This window comes from Clarias gariepinus, chromosome 13 (assembly GCF_024256425.1).
Source record: "Clarias gariepinus isolate MV-2021 ecotype Netherlands chromosome 13, CGAR_prim_01v2, whole genome shotgun sequence".
Classification (NCBI taxonomy): domain Eukaryota; kingdom Metazoa; phylum Chordata; class Actinopteri; order Siluriformes; family Clariidae; genus Clarias; species Clarias gariepinus.
In genome coordinates this window covers 33181729-33197818 of record NC_071112.1, presented here as the reverse complement: position 1 = coordinate 33197818, position 16090 = coordinate 33181729, and the positions used below count along the sequence as shown (strand labels likewise).

At 40.4% G+C, this 16090-nt stretch overlaps 1 protein-coding gene across 5 annotated transcripts in view; it reads right to left on the bottom strand.

The window, feature by feature from the left end:
* spata17 (spermatogenesis associated 17) overlaps positions 1-14233 on the bottom strand; it is a 31244-nt gene extending 17011 nt beyond the window's left edge. For all 5 annotated transcript variants that reach the window (XR_008361877.1, XM_053510320.1, XM_053510319.1 and 2 more), the window contains exons 1-7: positions 14143-14233; positions 13856-13945; positions 11905-11986; positions 9833-9883; positions 7957-8060; positions 2892-3015; positions 399-575 (exon numbers count right to left, since the gene is read on the bottom strand). Coding sequence is in view for 4 of the 5 variants with exons in the window: in XM_053510320.1 (XP_053366295.1) it covers positions 399-575; positions 2892-3015; positions 7957-8060; positions 9833-9883; positions 11905-11986; positions 13856-13945; positions 14143-14210 (696 nt within the window). In the remaining variant the exon portion in view is untranslated. The remainder of the gene's footprint in view (positions 1-398; positions 576-2891; positions 3016-7956; positions 8061-9832; positions 9884-11904; positions 11987-13855; positions 13946-14142) is intronic.
* Between the last annotated feature and the right edge of the window lie 1857 nt (positions 14234-16090).

Below are 16090 nucleotides of genomic sequence, written 5' to 3'. Positions count from 1 at the left end.
CCAGCCTCTGCAGACTAAATCAGCCATGGTTATCTTGTAAATGTCTTCGGTAATTGCCACAACACTCTGCTCTTCATTCAAATTTGTTTTTAATTACTGTTTAATTGTGCGCACTTCGGAATCCTAAGTGGTCCAATTTACAGCACGTGTTTCACTTTATGCACTTCAAATGCCTTTTTGTAAAAAAAAAAACAAACAAAAACAAAAAACTATATCTGACTTTTTAGTGAAAAAAATCTAATGAAGTATAACATACTTAATTTCATTACATGTTACTAGACCATTAATATTTTTATTTTGGATTATACTGGCATGTTAGGGCTGAATCTTTATTCCTAGGAAGCCTCCTACAGTATACTGTATGTGTGTGTGTGTGTGAGGCCACGCCGTGACTCTACCTGTGGGGTCTTGTGTATTGGTGGTAGTCTCTCCACGCTAGACGAGAAGCCAGATGGCTGCTGGTCGCTTGCTGTTGCTTTAGGAGCAGATCTTGTCTGCAAAGGTTTTACTGCCCTCAACCTCAGCTCCATCTCATCCGGCACTGAGCGGAACGGCGAGTTGAACACACCTGGGCGCTGCAAGTAAAATGCACACACACATTCAAATAATAATAATAATAACAACAACAATAATAATAATAATAATAATAATAATAACAACAACAACAATAATAATAATAATATAGTACTGTGTAATGAAACAAAGTCAGTGTTTTTAGGTACAATGTGTAGCTTTTAGAAGTAAATTAACTACAGTTTAAGTTTTTCTGAGAGTCAGGACCCACACACAGCTCATCTTTGTTGCACCTGCTTCTTTTTGCATGCAGCAGGCGGTCCCTTATATATATTAAATATATTAAATAAATAAAATTGAATTATATAACGAGCTGTTTTATTTTCTGAAATACAAATATTTTTCTAGAACTTTCCATTTTGTGGTGGAATCCTGATGTTTGAAAATAAACAATATGTTTAAATTAAAATTGTAACAAGGTTTCTACCTAAAGACCTAAGACTTTTGCACGGTACTGTACTATACAAAACTATCGGCACTGAGACATTCCAACTGTTCGAGTGGCCTTGAGACGCCTCATTTGTGTGTTTTTGTTCTCACTCTCTCCGGCTCCGCTCATCCGGCAGTCTGATCACCTCTTTATTGAAGGTATCCATGCAAAACCTGCTCTAAAAATGCACACGGTCTTACTGACAATGAACCTGCTTTTAATCACTCAACCTCGGCAAAACAATTATACTTGTCACCTCCCGTGAGTAGACGTATATCTATCACTTCAGCACCTGTCAAGCCCTCCAGCTAGCATGAATGTTAACTTCCTCCAGGAAGTTTCAACCTTGCCGTAGGTGACCTGGCTGGAATGTTTAGTTGTTATTCCAGGCATCTTTCGCACATTATGCATGTACATATTAACTGTGCAACTGAACATGCTAGTATTAGCGGCTAATGAACCACAGCTGATGTTTTTTTCTTTTTCTTTTCTGATGCCGTTGCAGCTGTTGGGGGTGACGGGGTGAGGGGGGAGGGGGGGAGGGGGTGAGGGGGTGAGGGGGTGCTCTGTAAACTCCCAACTTGCTACAGTTCTTCCAGGAAAAGAGCAATGATGTTGACCCTCATACCGAGCAACTACATCTATGTCAGCACAGCCACTTTTGTCCAGCAGAATTTTCTCTGGTTAACGATGAACTGTTGGAGACCCATTCATTTCCTTCAGACAAGGTCAGACTGTGGGAACAGAAGTTGCCTAGCACACACACGCAGCGTGCGAGTGACTAAGAGAAAGTGCATGAGAGAGGAGGCGAGACACGGACAGTGCTTCTCCTGAAGATACAGCAGGAACGCCGTTCTTACTTTATAGCGGGACGAGCTCGAGGTTCGCGACCTTTCCGATGTGCTGAATAATGCGCATGTCTTTAAATACAATGTGTGCAACAGCAGCAACCTGTTTGTGGAAATCTATCACTGTACAGAATTGCGTTCCGGCCCTAACGATCCGCGGCTGATGCTGCTAATGCGGTACACTGATTATCTGGATTAGAGTACGAGGATGTAGATGACCAGGAACAGGGCGGGTGATCTCTGGTTTAAAGCGTGCTCTCTCTGTACAAATCCTACAGACAGCGATGGTTATTCTAACAGAACCCATGTGATGGTGATTCCAGTCCTTTCCATGTTTCAGTCCCTTATCATGCTGCTTCCACACATCTGTTCTCCATTTGCTATTAGCTGATACGTTTTATTACTTCATTTCTGCCGATGGCATCTTCTCGCCCTAGTGGCCGTTGCAGGACATAATGACCATCGATGAGACCGAAAAAACAAAAGAGGTGTAAATTCACCAAAACACACAATCAGCTGCTCAGTGGGTCCAAAAAAAAATCCTTGTTGGTTTCTGTGTGTCTTTATTTTACAGCTTTTATTATCTCATCATCTACAACACAAAATCTGATCTTTACAAACACATTAAAACATCTGACAGCCTCAGCAATCTTTCTGATCTGCAACTGACAAACTCGTCTTAAGGTATTCAAACACACTCCTAAAGCTGTGATAAGCTGTTGTCATTTAAAACTATTAATGTGTTCAAGTCAAAGCGGGACTCGTGATTGTACAGAATAACAGAACTCAGTCCTGAGAGTAAAAACTCCCTTTATGTCTCTCTATAATCCCCTGATACACTAATGCACTTATCCCAGTGTCTCACTAGAGCTTGGACACCATCAAGGGAGAAAGTCTGAAATGCCGGCCTCCCAGGAACTCCTTTAAAGTGCCAAACATGTGGAAACGTCATGAAGCGAGGTCAGGACTGTATGGGGGACGTGGCGATAACTCCCAGCCGAGTTCCTGTTGGTGAATGAGTGTGTGTGTGTGTGAGAGACCTGTTTGGTGCTGACGAGGAAGTGAAGTCGTTGAGCTTGTGTGTATTTCTCCCGCTCCTCTCTCTCCACGGCAATGCGCTCTCTTTCCTTTTTCTGGTGCTCCGCTATTTCTTCCAGTTCTCTCCTAAAAACAAACAAAACAACAAAAATAAAAAAGGACATAAAATTAGTCTAGAAAATTAAACTTAAAGCAAAATACATGTAATGTAAACACCTTATGTAATGTAATAATTGTAGAGACGTGTGTTCTTTTATTCATCTGTTTGATGTCTCAGAACAGAACACATGTGACGTCATACAATAAGAAAACCTGCTTCCTGTCCTGTGAGACTATGCCGAGTGAAGTCTAAGAGTTATCCTGATGTCCTGTGTGATCTTCTCCCCACTTACTGCACAGTGTTGTGTGGCGTACGGTCAGCTTCAACAGTCAGGACGTAGCAGGAGTCAAATCTAAAGCTGTGAGCTCAACTTTCTCTATTTACTGAATGTAGTTCAATATCCAGGTCTGCTTTTGTGTGTGTGTGTGTGTGTGTGTGTGTGTGTGTGTGTTTGCTGCTATAGTCTGTGTGACCTTCCTGACCTATATCTTACACTTATTATTAATTGCTCTGCAGTGGACAAAAGCCAAACAGATTTGTAACCGTGGAGGGGATCTCAATCTGTGTCTGAGGAAGGCGATGGGAAAACACATAAAGCTCATTAGTGCTGATGGACCAGTGGGGAGACACGAGAGAGGCTCACACAGATGACCTTTGTGTGTCCTTACACCAGAACACACACACACACACACACACACACACACACACACACACACTTCTAACTCGGAAAAACAATTTGTGGATTCTTCGAGTTACATCGAGCAATTTTCAGGGTTTTCATCTAAATTCCTGTACACACACCTCTCATCAGCCTTAAATTTTAAACCTCATAATCCATTAAAGGGCGCAGATTCAGATATTCTGAGTGCATTAAATATAAAACTTTATATTAAATCAATTAAACAGTATTTCAATATTTTAGCATTCTATAGTCTTTAGTTAGTAATTATTCCTGTTACTCAGATAAGGAGCTCGCCTTAAACACTCGGCAAACATTTGCAAAAAATTAAGGTGAGGAATCAAGTTCTTATATACGTATAGTACAGCGGTACCTCCGCATACGAGCCTTGTGAAGTCACACCTTAAGAACTATCATTTTGCAAACAAATCGCCCCAGTGTGCAAAGTATTTTCTGCATACGAGAGGGCGAGCCGGTCACACACACTTCAGGTAACTAATCAAAACTTGTTTGCATCTGTGAAAAGCAAAGCAAAGTGAGTTCATGGATTTGTTTTGTGTTTTTTTTTTTTTTTTACACTTTGTGTAAGATTAAGTGAAGACACAGAACCATGAGTCCCAAGAATGATATCATGGACGGTAGCCAGAAGAAAAGGGAGTCAGTTTGGTTTTTGAAGCAGCCGGTGCCAAAAGGAATCATAAATTAAGGTTAATTCAGGTTTAATAGCTATTTATTTCATATTTTACTTCATTTACATATATGATTATGATATGATATCAGCATTTACATTATTTTCTATGGGACAATGCATTTCAAAATACAAAATTTCACCTTAAGATTTCATATGCCAAGACCATCATGTATCATAAAATTCACACAACACCAAAACAGGTACAGGGACTAGGGCTGGGAACCAGAACGTGAGCTCCCGCTAACACTAAACATGACAGGCGCTAGACAAACACATACTTAAAAAAAATTATTTAATAGTAGAAATGAGAGGAAAATCAATTGTATTCAGTTATTCATCACAAGTCCTTTGTGTGGCGATGTATCATGTTTCAAATCAAATGTAAATTAATACATGTTTGCATTTGAGGTGGTAAAATGTTGCAGTCCCTCTACAATCCTACAGGTGGTGCTCTAAACTCTTCACACACTGGCAGGCAGCACATGGTCTTGTGGGAGTGAATTATTTGCTGAGTTTGTTTAGAATTATAACAAAATAAAAAGTAATTATATTAAAAGCGAGAATCGCGGTACAAATCCAATCGAGCACCTGGGGATCGCGAGATCATCACATCGGCTTACATACTGAGAATAAGGTGCAAAGTGTAAAAAGTCTAAGGTGCATGACACGAGAACACGTGAGAGTGACCGTGACTGCTCGGAGCCGTGGCCCTCCACCTCCCCCACCCCTGATGTTAAGTAAAGAAGTAACGCGGGTTTTTATAAATGCCCTTGAAAGCTATGCGAGAGTCACGGAGGTAGCCGTTCCACTAGCGCCCATCAATTCTCTGCCCCGGCGCTGCTGACGAGCTAAAGACCTGCCTCGCTACAACATGGTAGAGAGACATTCATCTGATTATGGCTGTAATAATTACCCAGCTGTTTATTACAGATAGAGAAATAATTCATGCGGGAAACAGGCCACGGTGCCAATGACACTCCGCATTTAGTAAATATGCAAGACGTGCGCTTCTAATTACTCAAGCCCATAGGATGCCCTTATTAACCAACCAAACTTTAAGTGTCTTCTTGACAAATGATGTATTGTTATATTGCGCAAACTCTCGCTGTGGAACTGCTGCCGTGAGCTCAGACACTGATTTCATTAGGATGTGAAGATGGACACTGGAACATAGCAGCTCCTGTCATCAAGTCTCAGCTAATGAATGGGCAAGGTTTTTCTTTAGATCCTTGATTGTTTGGAGAGAGAAAGAGAGAGAGAGAGAGAGAGAGAGAGAGAGAGAGAGAGAGTAATGGAGAGAGATGGAGAGAGAGACAAAGAGAAAGAGGTAGAAAGAGAGATAAGGGAGAGAGGAGGGAATGGAGGGTCGCTGGAGACTTGAACTAGTTGCCTTTTGTTGGGAAACATTAATGAAATTTATTTATTTGGTCACCAGAGCAAAATAAATAAAAGTCCTGTTATAGAGAGCTTTAAAGGGTGACATATCAGTGTCTGGGGGATTCCACAGCTGATCAGAGCAGGTTTACACAATCAGCGCAATCATAAAGTGTGTGAGAAGATACTGACGTGCAGTATATCTACAGACACTAGAGAGAGTGCAAGAAATAAAAAGCTAATTCTACTAAGATAAGAAAAGGAGACAACTGCAAGCTTTCACTGCACTGAGAACAACAGTTTAGTTTAGGTGTAGAATTGGGTTAAATCAATCAATCAATCAATCAATCAATCAATCTATCTATCTATCTATCTATCTATCTATCTATCTATCTTAGAATTTCTGCTCTTTCATAATGATCATAATATGCCTCGTATCATATACAGTATGTAAAGATTTTTCTGCAATTTTATAATATTGAACATTTATTTAATATAAAAGACCAATATGTGACAAACTTTTCATAAAATACAACAGGATGCAATAAAATGTTCGGCATTTTTAAAATAATCCTCAGTGTTTCATGCACATTACACAAAATGACTCACAGGTGAGAAACCCCATTAAAAGCACGCAGCATCACTTAAGTGAGTGGAGTCCCTGGTGGCCGGAGGTGTCTGGGTGCGAGCTGGAGTTACTGATCCAAGGAGCACTTAACAAATTTACATTTAATTTTAGCCAAACCCTTAAGATATTTTCCAACAAAATATATTGGCCACATTAACATGTGACTCCAAGTTTTTTATTAAAAGTAAAAGATGATATCATTTTTAGCCCTAAAGCATGCATGGTTTATTAATGCAGAGCTGGCGAAAATGAAGGGCTATTTATTTATTTTATTTTTAAATTTCATAATATTCACTCATGAATAAGCCATGGGCAAAGAATTCCTGGCATGCTACTAATCTACTAGTAACGTTTTACAAAAGTAGTTTATCTTTGTAAAACCTTGTGGAGTTAAATCTTAGAAACATACTGTATACAAATACAAAACAGTACATTAGACATTATTTAGATTACATACAGATTACATCCCCTGGCCATGTGATGGTTCCTCAGATCCTCTAAGACAGGGCAAAGACTGTTGTGTGTGTAATACGTGTAGTAGTAAACCATCACATGGCCAGGGGATTCGAAAAAGTTCAGTTTTTATCTCCTGCCAAAAGAGGGCAACTCCAAGAAATACCCCAGGGGCCACAGGATTGCCCTCATCCCTCACACATCTAAGATCCTCCTCGAGATCGTACAACAACGCCTGGCACCACCATGGAAATAGAAATAACCAGATACTCAAGCTGGCTTTCAACAGCGTCATGCCATCTGTGGCCTTACCGCAAAACATGGAAAAAACATGGATTGTGGAAAAATGCCATCGATACCTAAAAGTTGTGCTGCATCAAATCAAAGAAAGCCTCCAATGGTGTAGTTTATGGTGTAAAGTTGTGGAGCGCCCTACAAGATCTAGGGGTGCCAATACATTTAGACAGGTTGGTTCAGTCAGTGTATACAAAGCAAGAAGCCACTGTGCAAATGCCACATGGAGACGCCGTTTGGTTTAGTGCAGAGGAAGGAGTGCAGCAAGGTTGTATTCTCTCACCGTTCACGTTTAACCTGTCAGCTGAAATTTATCAGGAAATTGGATGAGTTGAGATTCGGGGATAAAAACCCGAGTAAAGGAACAGGAATAATGTCCAATACGCTGATGAGAGAGGGTTCTCCGCTCAGAAACCAAAGACCTGAAGCATCTTATTAAATGGACCAAAGAAGACAGCAAAAAGTTTGGCCTGTGTGCGATCTTAAAAAGAGCGAATCCACAGACCGATGGCCTCCGCGCCGCGCCACACTGACGCAGTTCAGAGGGTTAGGGTTAGGAGTCTGAGGGAGCATCCATCAAATACTGAGTGCACAAAGGAAACTTTCACACTTTGGTCATTTCTGTAACGTAAACACTTTTCTGGTTCATCCTAGAAAATATTCTAAGAAAAGTCTTGAAATGTTCAAATGTAATTAATCTAGAATATGAGAGTTAAATTTTTTTAATGAATTACAAAAAAATCCATTCCTTGATATTCAAATATTTGATGTGTGTACAAAATAAAGTACGTAAATAAATAAATGTAAATATTTTTTATTATTAATATATTTTTATTAGTTTTTCCCACCTGACTTGTTCGTTCCTCTTTGTCAAATCATCCAAATATCTCTTTCGTTCATAGAAATTATGAACGTACTTCCTCACGTAGTATCCTCTCCATCTCTTTTGTATCTGTCAAGAAAATATTTCATTTAGAAATGTCAGGATTATCGTTTTCCATCAGCTTGACTTTTGTAAGTGTGTGACGTTTAATTACAACATCTCGCTGTCTGTTTGGTCTCCTCTTATTCAGATGGATGTGTTCAATAATATAAATGACACTTTTGACTTTACAAAGAAGGAAAAAACACCTTAAATGAATAAAGTTTAAGCACCCTGTTGTACCACAGTTACACGACTAAGTGTGTAGGACAGCGAGTGCTGCTGTCCTGCACCAGAGTGGACACATGTCCTTCAGGATAATTAGGAGATTAAAACAACAGCAGCAGAAAAATAATAAGGCAAAAACAAAACAAAATGAGAATTGGCATTGATCAGCAGTCAATAGATAATTCTAAATAAAGTAATTGCACGCCGCAAATCCAAGATCTCACTGACCTTTTAGACAAAGTAAAATCGATGATGCATATTGTTCAATTAGATCTAATACCAATGTGTGCACGCTTGTAAACACTGCTTTCTGCTAACAAGCTAACGTTTTGGCTTTTTGGTGAAGAACGTGTGTAAACCTGGATTGGATAAAAGTCACGGCGATTAATAACCAGTAAGTGTCTTACAATTACACCTCTGCAATAACCGATTAAACAAATCGACTGCAAATAGCTGCAGGCAAAAACACAAACAATCATAAACACTGCATCCTGGTCTTTTTATGAGATTGGTTTATTAATTAGTTGCTTCTTCCTGATTAATGTGTGTCTGTGAGCTGGGGATTGCTGTGTAATATTGGAGATAAAATCCTTCTTTCATTTAAGAATAACCTCAATAACACAATAACCTGATAAAGCCGCCATGTAGCTTTAGACTCGTATATTCTCTATTCCATGTGCTTTGCGAGTTATTTTCCCATTTTCACAACTGTAATATTTTTTTACACTCTTGTTTCCTCCTAGACTCTTTTTTATAAGAGCTATTAAACCACATCTGCCTCGTTGAGTTGCTTCTGTTTGAGTCTAAGCAGCGACAGGACCTTCGGCCCCACACATCGGGACCTCGGGGAAGGGGTCAGGCTCCGTCGCTCCAGTTAGACTCATTTAACAGAAACGCACAGAGAGCGCGGGCTTACGGCCTACACTCGACACGCCAACGGATTTATAAATCTTCACTCATCTCTGCTTTCCAGTTCCCTCCTCCTAACATCACGGTAATATCGCGCTTCAGTGGGAACCTGATGTTCTTCAATAAACTGTGAAGTTTTGTAAGTGTTGTAAAGTTTCACTTCAGGAGGAAAAAACCCTACGTGGGATTGTAAAGCTACGATTTCATTGCATATTGATGTCCCTGTAAAAGTGCCAATGTATCAGTCAAATATAGAAAAACCACTTTACACGGCTTAGAACACAACATGCGGAACTGATAAAGTCTAAAACTGAAAAGAGAAAGAAAAAAACTCTTTGGTAAAATTTGCAGGGCAGCTAACAAAGCAAAGCACGGAAGAATAAAACATACAGTAGGTGTGTATTATAAAAGAAAAAACTAATTCAATAGTAACAAATACTAATTAAACAATATAACATGAACAATTTCTTCTATTGAGTAAATAGTGAAGTCAGCTTAACATCTCACAGACTGCGAAACGCTCACTGCTACAGTGATGAGATGATTTATTGTATGTATACTGTATATCAACTGTTTTCTGATTTCTGCTGATCAATAACAAGAAGACCTGCTTGTAGATTTCTGCAAACTAGAAACTTAGGACCAAGTGGAGGAGACGTGTTTACCTTGACAGCCATCTCATTGTAGAAATTCATCTTCATGAGAAAATATGCTGTCTGTGAAGAGAGAGTGAGATATCAGTGCTACGTTACAGGCACTGGACCGCGGGGAATCTGTCTTATACAGTATGATGTAATAAGTAACAAAGACCTATCTGAGAGAGACAGGATGTAAAGGTAAGTCAGACCTCATATCGATGCTGGGGGGGGGGGCGTAGGGGGGGATATGGGGTGCATGGCTTTCCTTAATACATAACACAGAGGAAAATCTATGCCAGTCAGAGCGCAACCTAATGGAGACGTATGGCAAAACGCTCTGTGCTGAGTTTGATAATCGATGGCGTCCCGTGGGGAGTAAACTAGATAACCAGAGCAGGGAGTATTCACTGCTGGTAAAAAATAACTTAAGAGAACTTGCAAATTAATGCTACAACAAAAGAACTGTAGAAATGATTTACAGCATGTGACAATTACCACTTAAACATATGGGGACGCTGCATAGTCGCTTACGTTAACACAATATTTTATCACATAATGGACATGTACATGTGTCTACACACCAGGGCTGCTGGACTAGAGGATGTTCACATGTTCAAATCCCACCAGGGCCACAGCGGTTGATGTGCAGAAGGACACCGAGCACTCTGACCGTTCCAGACACAAACTGTTTTTACAACCTGTCTGTCCCTAATGTTAAATCATTTACCTACCCTTATATCATTAGCTGGATGGTTCACGTCAACAAGTGCATGTGTTACATAGCTTTTGTTTTTTTTTGATGACTGATGTGATCACTAAAATGATCAGTGTCCAAAAATCCTTAAGGCCTATACTGAGTTAGAGACAAGTTATTTCTGAAGAGGCATTTATTTTATGGTTACTGAATGGAGAGTAAAACATTTTAATAGCTGACTCCATGTGGCACGGTGGCGTAGTGGTTGGCACTGTTGCTTTGCCCCTCCAGGTCCTGGGTTTGATTCCTGCCTTGTGTGTGTAGTTTACATGTTCTCCCTGTGCACAATCCAAAAAACATCCTACCATGATTGTACAAATGGGAATAAATACACTGGTCAGCATTGGCCCCCAGTTGGACTATGGATGGAATGAATCGTACCTAAATCGTGATATGGACCTGTGTGTGTATTTAATCGTAAAAGGCTACAATTTATTACAGGTAATATTCTGTAGTGTAGATTTTGTCAACAATTTTAGTATTTATTAAGTATATTTTAAAATCTCACTCACTCACTCATCTTCTATACCACTATATCCTGTATTCAGTGTCATGGGGACCTGGACCTATCACAGGAGACTTAGGGCACGAGGCAGGGTACACCATGGACAGGGTGCCAATCCATCACAGGACACTCACTCACACACTACGGGCAATTAGCCTAACCTGCATATCTTTGGACTGTGGGAGGAAACCGAAGAACGTGGAGGAAACCCACCAAGCACTGGGAGAACATGCAAACTTCATGCACACAGAGACGGAGATAGAACCTGGCTTTTAAAAAAAATATATATATAAGTAGAAATCATAAATACTGGCAAACATCTTCTTAACATTGTTTACATTTGTCCAGTTAGTTGCTGTTATCCTTGTTAAATACGTACGTAAAATGGCGCATTTAATAGATATGCAATCAGTGTATGTCAAAATAATCACAATATGATTTTTTTATCAAATTGTGCAGCACTAATAAAATGTATTTGATGTAATACAACAACACACACAGTAAAAAACAACAGCTTTTAGAAAATAAAGTATAAAATTTGTTTGTAATATTTGAATATTTGTCCTTAGTATCATTTATTTTTGTTTTGCCAGATCTCTTGAAGCGTGCCAATACTTCTAAAGTTGGCTCTTAAAGCATGGACATAAAACACCGCGTGCGTAATGACTGTCAGGCGAGGAATACGTGCAGCCTGTTTAGGATAAGACGTTTCATAGCTAATCAATACGCACTGTCACATTACAACCCCAGTCGAGGTGTAAGTCGCGGCACGCCTGTAACCGCGGAATGTTAATGAGGCTAATCATAACATAATCAATATTACACAATGGCACAGCTTACCTTTACCCTTTGCCTAAAGTACTGACGAGCGCTGAAAGCCCGCCACGTCTTCTGTATGACGATGGCGTTCCGGTGTAGAAAGCTGCAATAATATTTCTGAGTTAATCATCTTTGCTAGAAATTAACAGTGAAGGGAACATTTAGAAAGCTTCCTCCTAAGAGCCCTAAATGGCTGGTGCGTCTCAGACAACTGAACATTTGCATTCATTCATCAAGACGATCTGTTCTAAATGCACGTCTGCGGCGACGCTGGACTCGACAAGGCCATCGGTTTTAAAAAGACCATTTATAACCTGAGAAAATCAATGCGTATATAGGGAAGGTGGTAACCCAAGAACTGCACTTAAGGCGCTCAGATTGTGCCTAATTAACCACTTAACACACTGATCAATTAACTAAAGTAATCTAAATGAACCTAGCGTCTGGAAGTTTGTCTGCTGACGGCAAAGAAATATATGAGGGTTACATCACCGGAGCACTGAGTGCTCTCGCTAATTTCGGAGCCTAAAGACTGAAATAGACAATGATTTAGCATCATGAGGCTCGGTCCACGGGAATTTAGGCCCAGAGAGACACTGTAATGGACCACCAGAAGGTTGAGACTCTTTTACCACCAGATATTTTTTAAAGGGAAAAAAGGTTAACATGTTCTTAAGTACGTGTCTTTCAAGGCTGAGAACGCAGGCCAAGGCTTTTCAACAATAGCGCCACAAAAAGGCCACAAAAGTATTTTATAGGAGCGCCATTGATATACAGTACAGGCACTGCTCACGTTCTTCTTCTCACCAGGTTCACATCAGACCTCAGGTGCACCTTAGGTCTGCATGGTGACTACAATCATCAGGAAGGGCATCTGACATAAAAACCTCATGTTAAAATCAAATGGCAGATCCACTGTTGCGCCCCCTAATGGAAGCAGCCAAAAGCAGAACACCATCAGGTGGTACTGCAGCTGGGGCCAAAGGTTTTGAGAAGAAATACTTATATTTAAAAATGAATAAATTATTTTATTACATAGTCTGCTGCTTTATTTCCTCTACATTTACAAAGTCTGCTGATTCATTGTTTTTAGAACGTTTTGTCAGATGTTACTCTGGTTTACTGAGGTATAATTACAGGCATTGCAAAGGCTTTATTGACTACATTAAGTTTATGTAAAGGCTCAGTACTTGCAGTGTTGTTCCTTTTTCATCAAGACTGCTGCAATTCAACCTGACATGCTGTCAATCACCTTCTGGGCCACACCCTGACTGATGGTGCAGCCCATTCTTACATAATCAATGCTTGGAGTTTGTTAAAACTTTCAGGTTTTTGTTTGTCCATCCACCTCTTAAGGATCGACCACAAGTTCTCAATGGGATTAAGGTCTGGGGAGTTTCCTGGCCATGGACCCAAAGTTGCAATGCTTTGTTCCCCGAGACACACTTTTGCCGTATGGTGAGGAGCTCCATCACTCTGGAAAGGGCATTGTTCATCACCAACATGTTCTTGGATGGTTTGGAGAAGTTTCACTTTATTCTGTATTCATGGCTGTTCTTGGGCAAAATTGTGAGTGAGCCCACTCCCTTGTCTGAGAAGCGACCTCCAACCTCCACCACCCCCCACATGAATGGTCTCAGGACGCTTTACTGTTGGCGTGACACAGGACTGGTGGTATTGACTCTTATGACTCTTTACATAAACTTAATGTAATTAAACTTAATGTAATTGTAAAGCCTTTGACACTTAGGAAATACTTGTAATTCTACTTCAGTATAACAGAGTAACATCTGAAGCATTTACTGTACTGTATATAAAGTAATAATCCTTCATTAATAGTCATTTTCAAAACTTTTGGCCCCGGCTGTACATCTCAGACAGAAGAAGGTTTCCAGGTGACTCTAAGTGAATGTTTGTTCAGTACAGGGGCGCAGCAGGCACACACACACTCCTTTAGCCTCCTCACACTCACCTGAGGTAGACTCGCACCTGACAGCCTCGAACCCAGCTCTGAATCCTGACGGCAGCAGCATGTTCTCGCTCCCGGTGTTCTTCTGCTTCTCTGGAATACATTAAATAAAAAGCCTTTATCAGTTAAATCTCCAGGTTACTGAGTTCCCAGGAGCCGGTCTTTAGATATCTGTCACACCCTGTCTCCATGGTAACTGGATTGTTTACGTATATTCATAAATAAATATAGATTAATGACACTGCAGTAAACATAAGCACATGGTCTTAACACTTTAAACCCTGAGATACCTGTTCCTCCTGTAATACTGCTCCTTCACCAGATCCACCTGATCACACAGCTTCACTGCAGCGGCCATGTCTGTGTAGGTTTACTGGTAACCATGACAACGAGGACGCGTCCAGACAGCGAAGGGAGGGGGGAGGGGGAGGGGTGGGGCCAGTGACCGAGTCCGAGTAAAGTTCTTACATCGGACACAGTTTACTCAGATTTATGATAAACATAAACAAAAAACGGACTTTCTCCTTCTGGGTGTGAGGTTTCCTTTTGTTCGTTTTTTGTTTAACCCCAACCCGGAAGTGGTAACCCCGCCCCCATAAACGTCACCAGCGACGCCATCTTGGATGGGTCAGCTTTACCATAGAGTAGAGTTTAATAAAAATTTGTGCCAAAATAAATAAAAAAATAAATACAGATAATATAATATAATATAATATAATATAATATAATATACACATGTTTTATATAAACAAATAAAATTCCTGCATGGTGTGCAGCATTTGAACAAAAAATTCAAACAAAAGAACAAGAAATAAATTTTTAGCGTTATTGCTTAGCACTGTGGCCTCGCCCGTCCAGGGTGCGGGGTCGATTCCCACCTTGGGTCTGTGTGCATGTTCTTTTCATGCTTGGTGGTTTTCTCCGGGTACTTTGGTTTCCTCCCACAGTCCAAAAACATGCATGCCCATGTGTGTGTGTGTGTGTGTGTGTGTGCCCTGAGATGGATTGGCACCCAGTCCATGGTGTACCCTGTCTCATGCCCAAAGTCTTCCCTGCGACCCTGTACAGGATAAGCACTATAGAGAATGAATGTACGAATGAATGCCATTAATGAGATCATTTGTCCAATTATTTGCTGTTAGCCTCAATATATTAAATTAAATATATAATATGGTACATTTAATAGTTACGTATCACAGTTTAAACTGCATTTACAGTATGTGTCAAAATTAAATCATGCAGCTCTAATAATAAATGTTGTGCAACGTAAGGCATCAGACAAATCTCATCAAATCTGATCCAAATTCATACTTCAGTTGACAGTTTTTAGTTATTAGTTATATATTTTTTCCTTATTTTTTTTTAATCCTCTCTTTCATGGAAACAAGGTATATTTCTTTGCACATGTCCCTTTAGAGGTCGTATATGGATTCGTGGACTCCCCTCTACTGCCCCGCCCTGCGCTCACCTCTCGATGGCGCGGTTCACCTGGGTGCCGGACTGGTAGTTTCCCTGCACGCGGATGTGACGAGCTGAATGGTGGTAACGGCGTAGTTTCCTACAGCACCAACAGGGTTTACATGTGACCTCTCACCTCGCTTTGTGGTTGTGTGTGTGTGTGTGTGTGTGTGCACATGTTTGCTGTGCCTTTTCAGAGCTGGTTTGATTAGGATATGACTCACATCTTACATAGGCATAATAAAGTGAAGATGGTCTAGAAAATAGAAGATGACTCTGAGAAGTTGTTCAAAACCTAGCGCAGTAACTTTGAATTTGTTTTTTTTCCCCCGTTAATTTGCATCATATATATTTGAGCACTAGAGGTGTTAAAGCTGCGTTTCACAGGGCCGGTAAGAAATAAGGCTGACATCGACACCTTGTTAGACGACGCCAGACCCTGCAGGAAGTTTTAACAAACTAATTTCAGCAAATCTCCTTCTCTACACCTGTACCTGCGCGTCATCAATCTCGAGAGTCTTTTTGTTCCAGCGCCATGGGGGCGACATAATTGAAATGATGGTCATTATTCCCCTTGATTTTTTTTACCCAGCTCACCTTCTCTTTCCTTCTTTGTTTCCCCTAATGGATAAAAAAGCGTGACTGTTCTGGTGGGAAAGAAAATCATATTTTTATTAGCTGGCCCTTATCTGCAGGGGAAAGGTAATGAATTGAGGATTGTGTAAGGTGCTTTAATCTGCCGGCGGTTTATCATTATTTGTAGCGTGCTTGCGTGGAGAC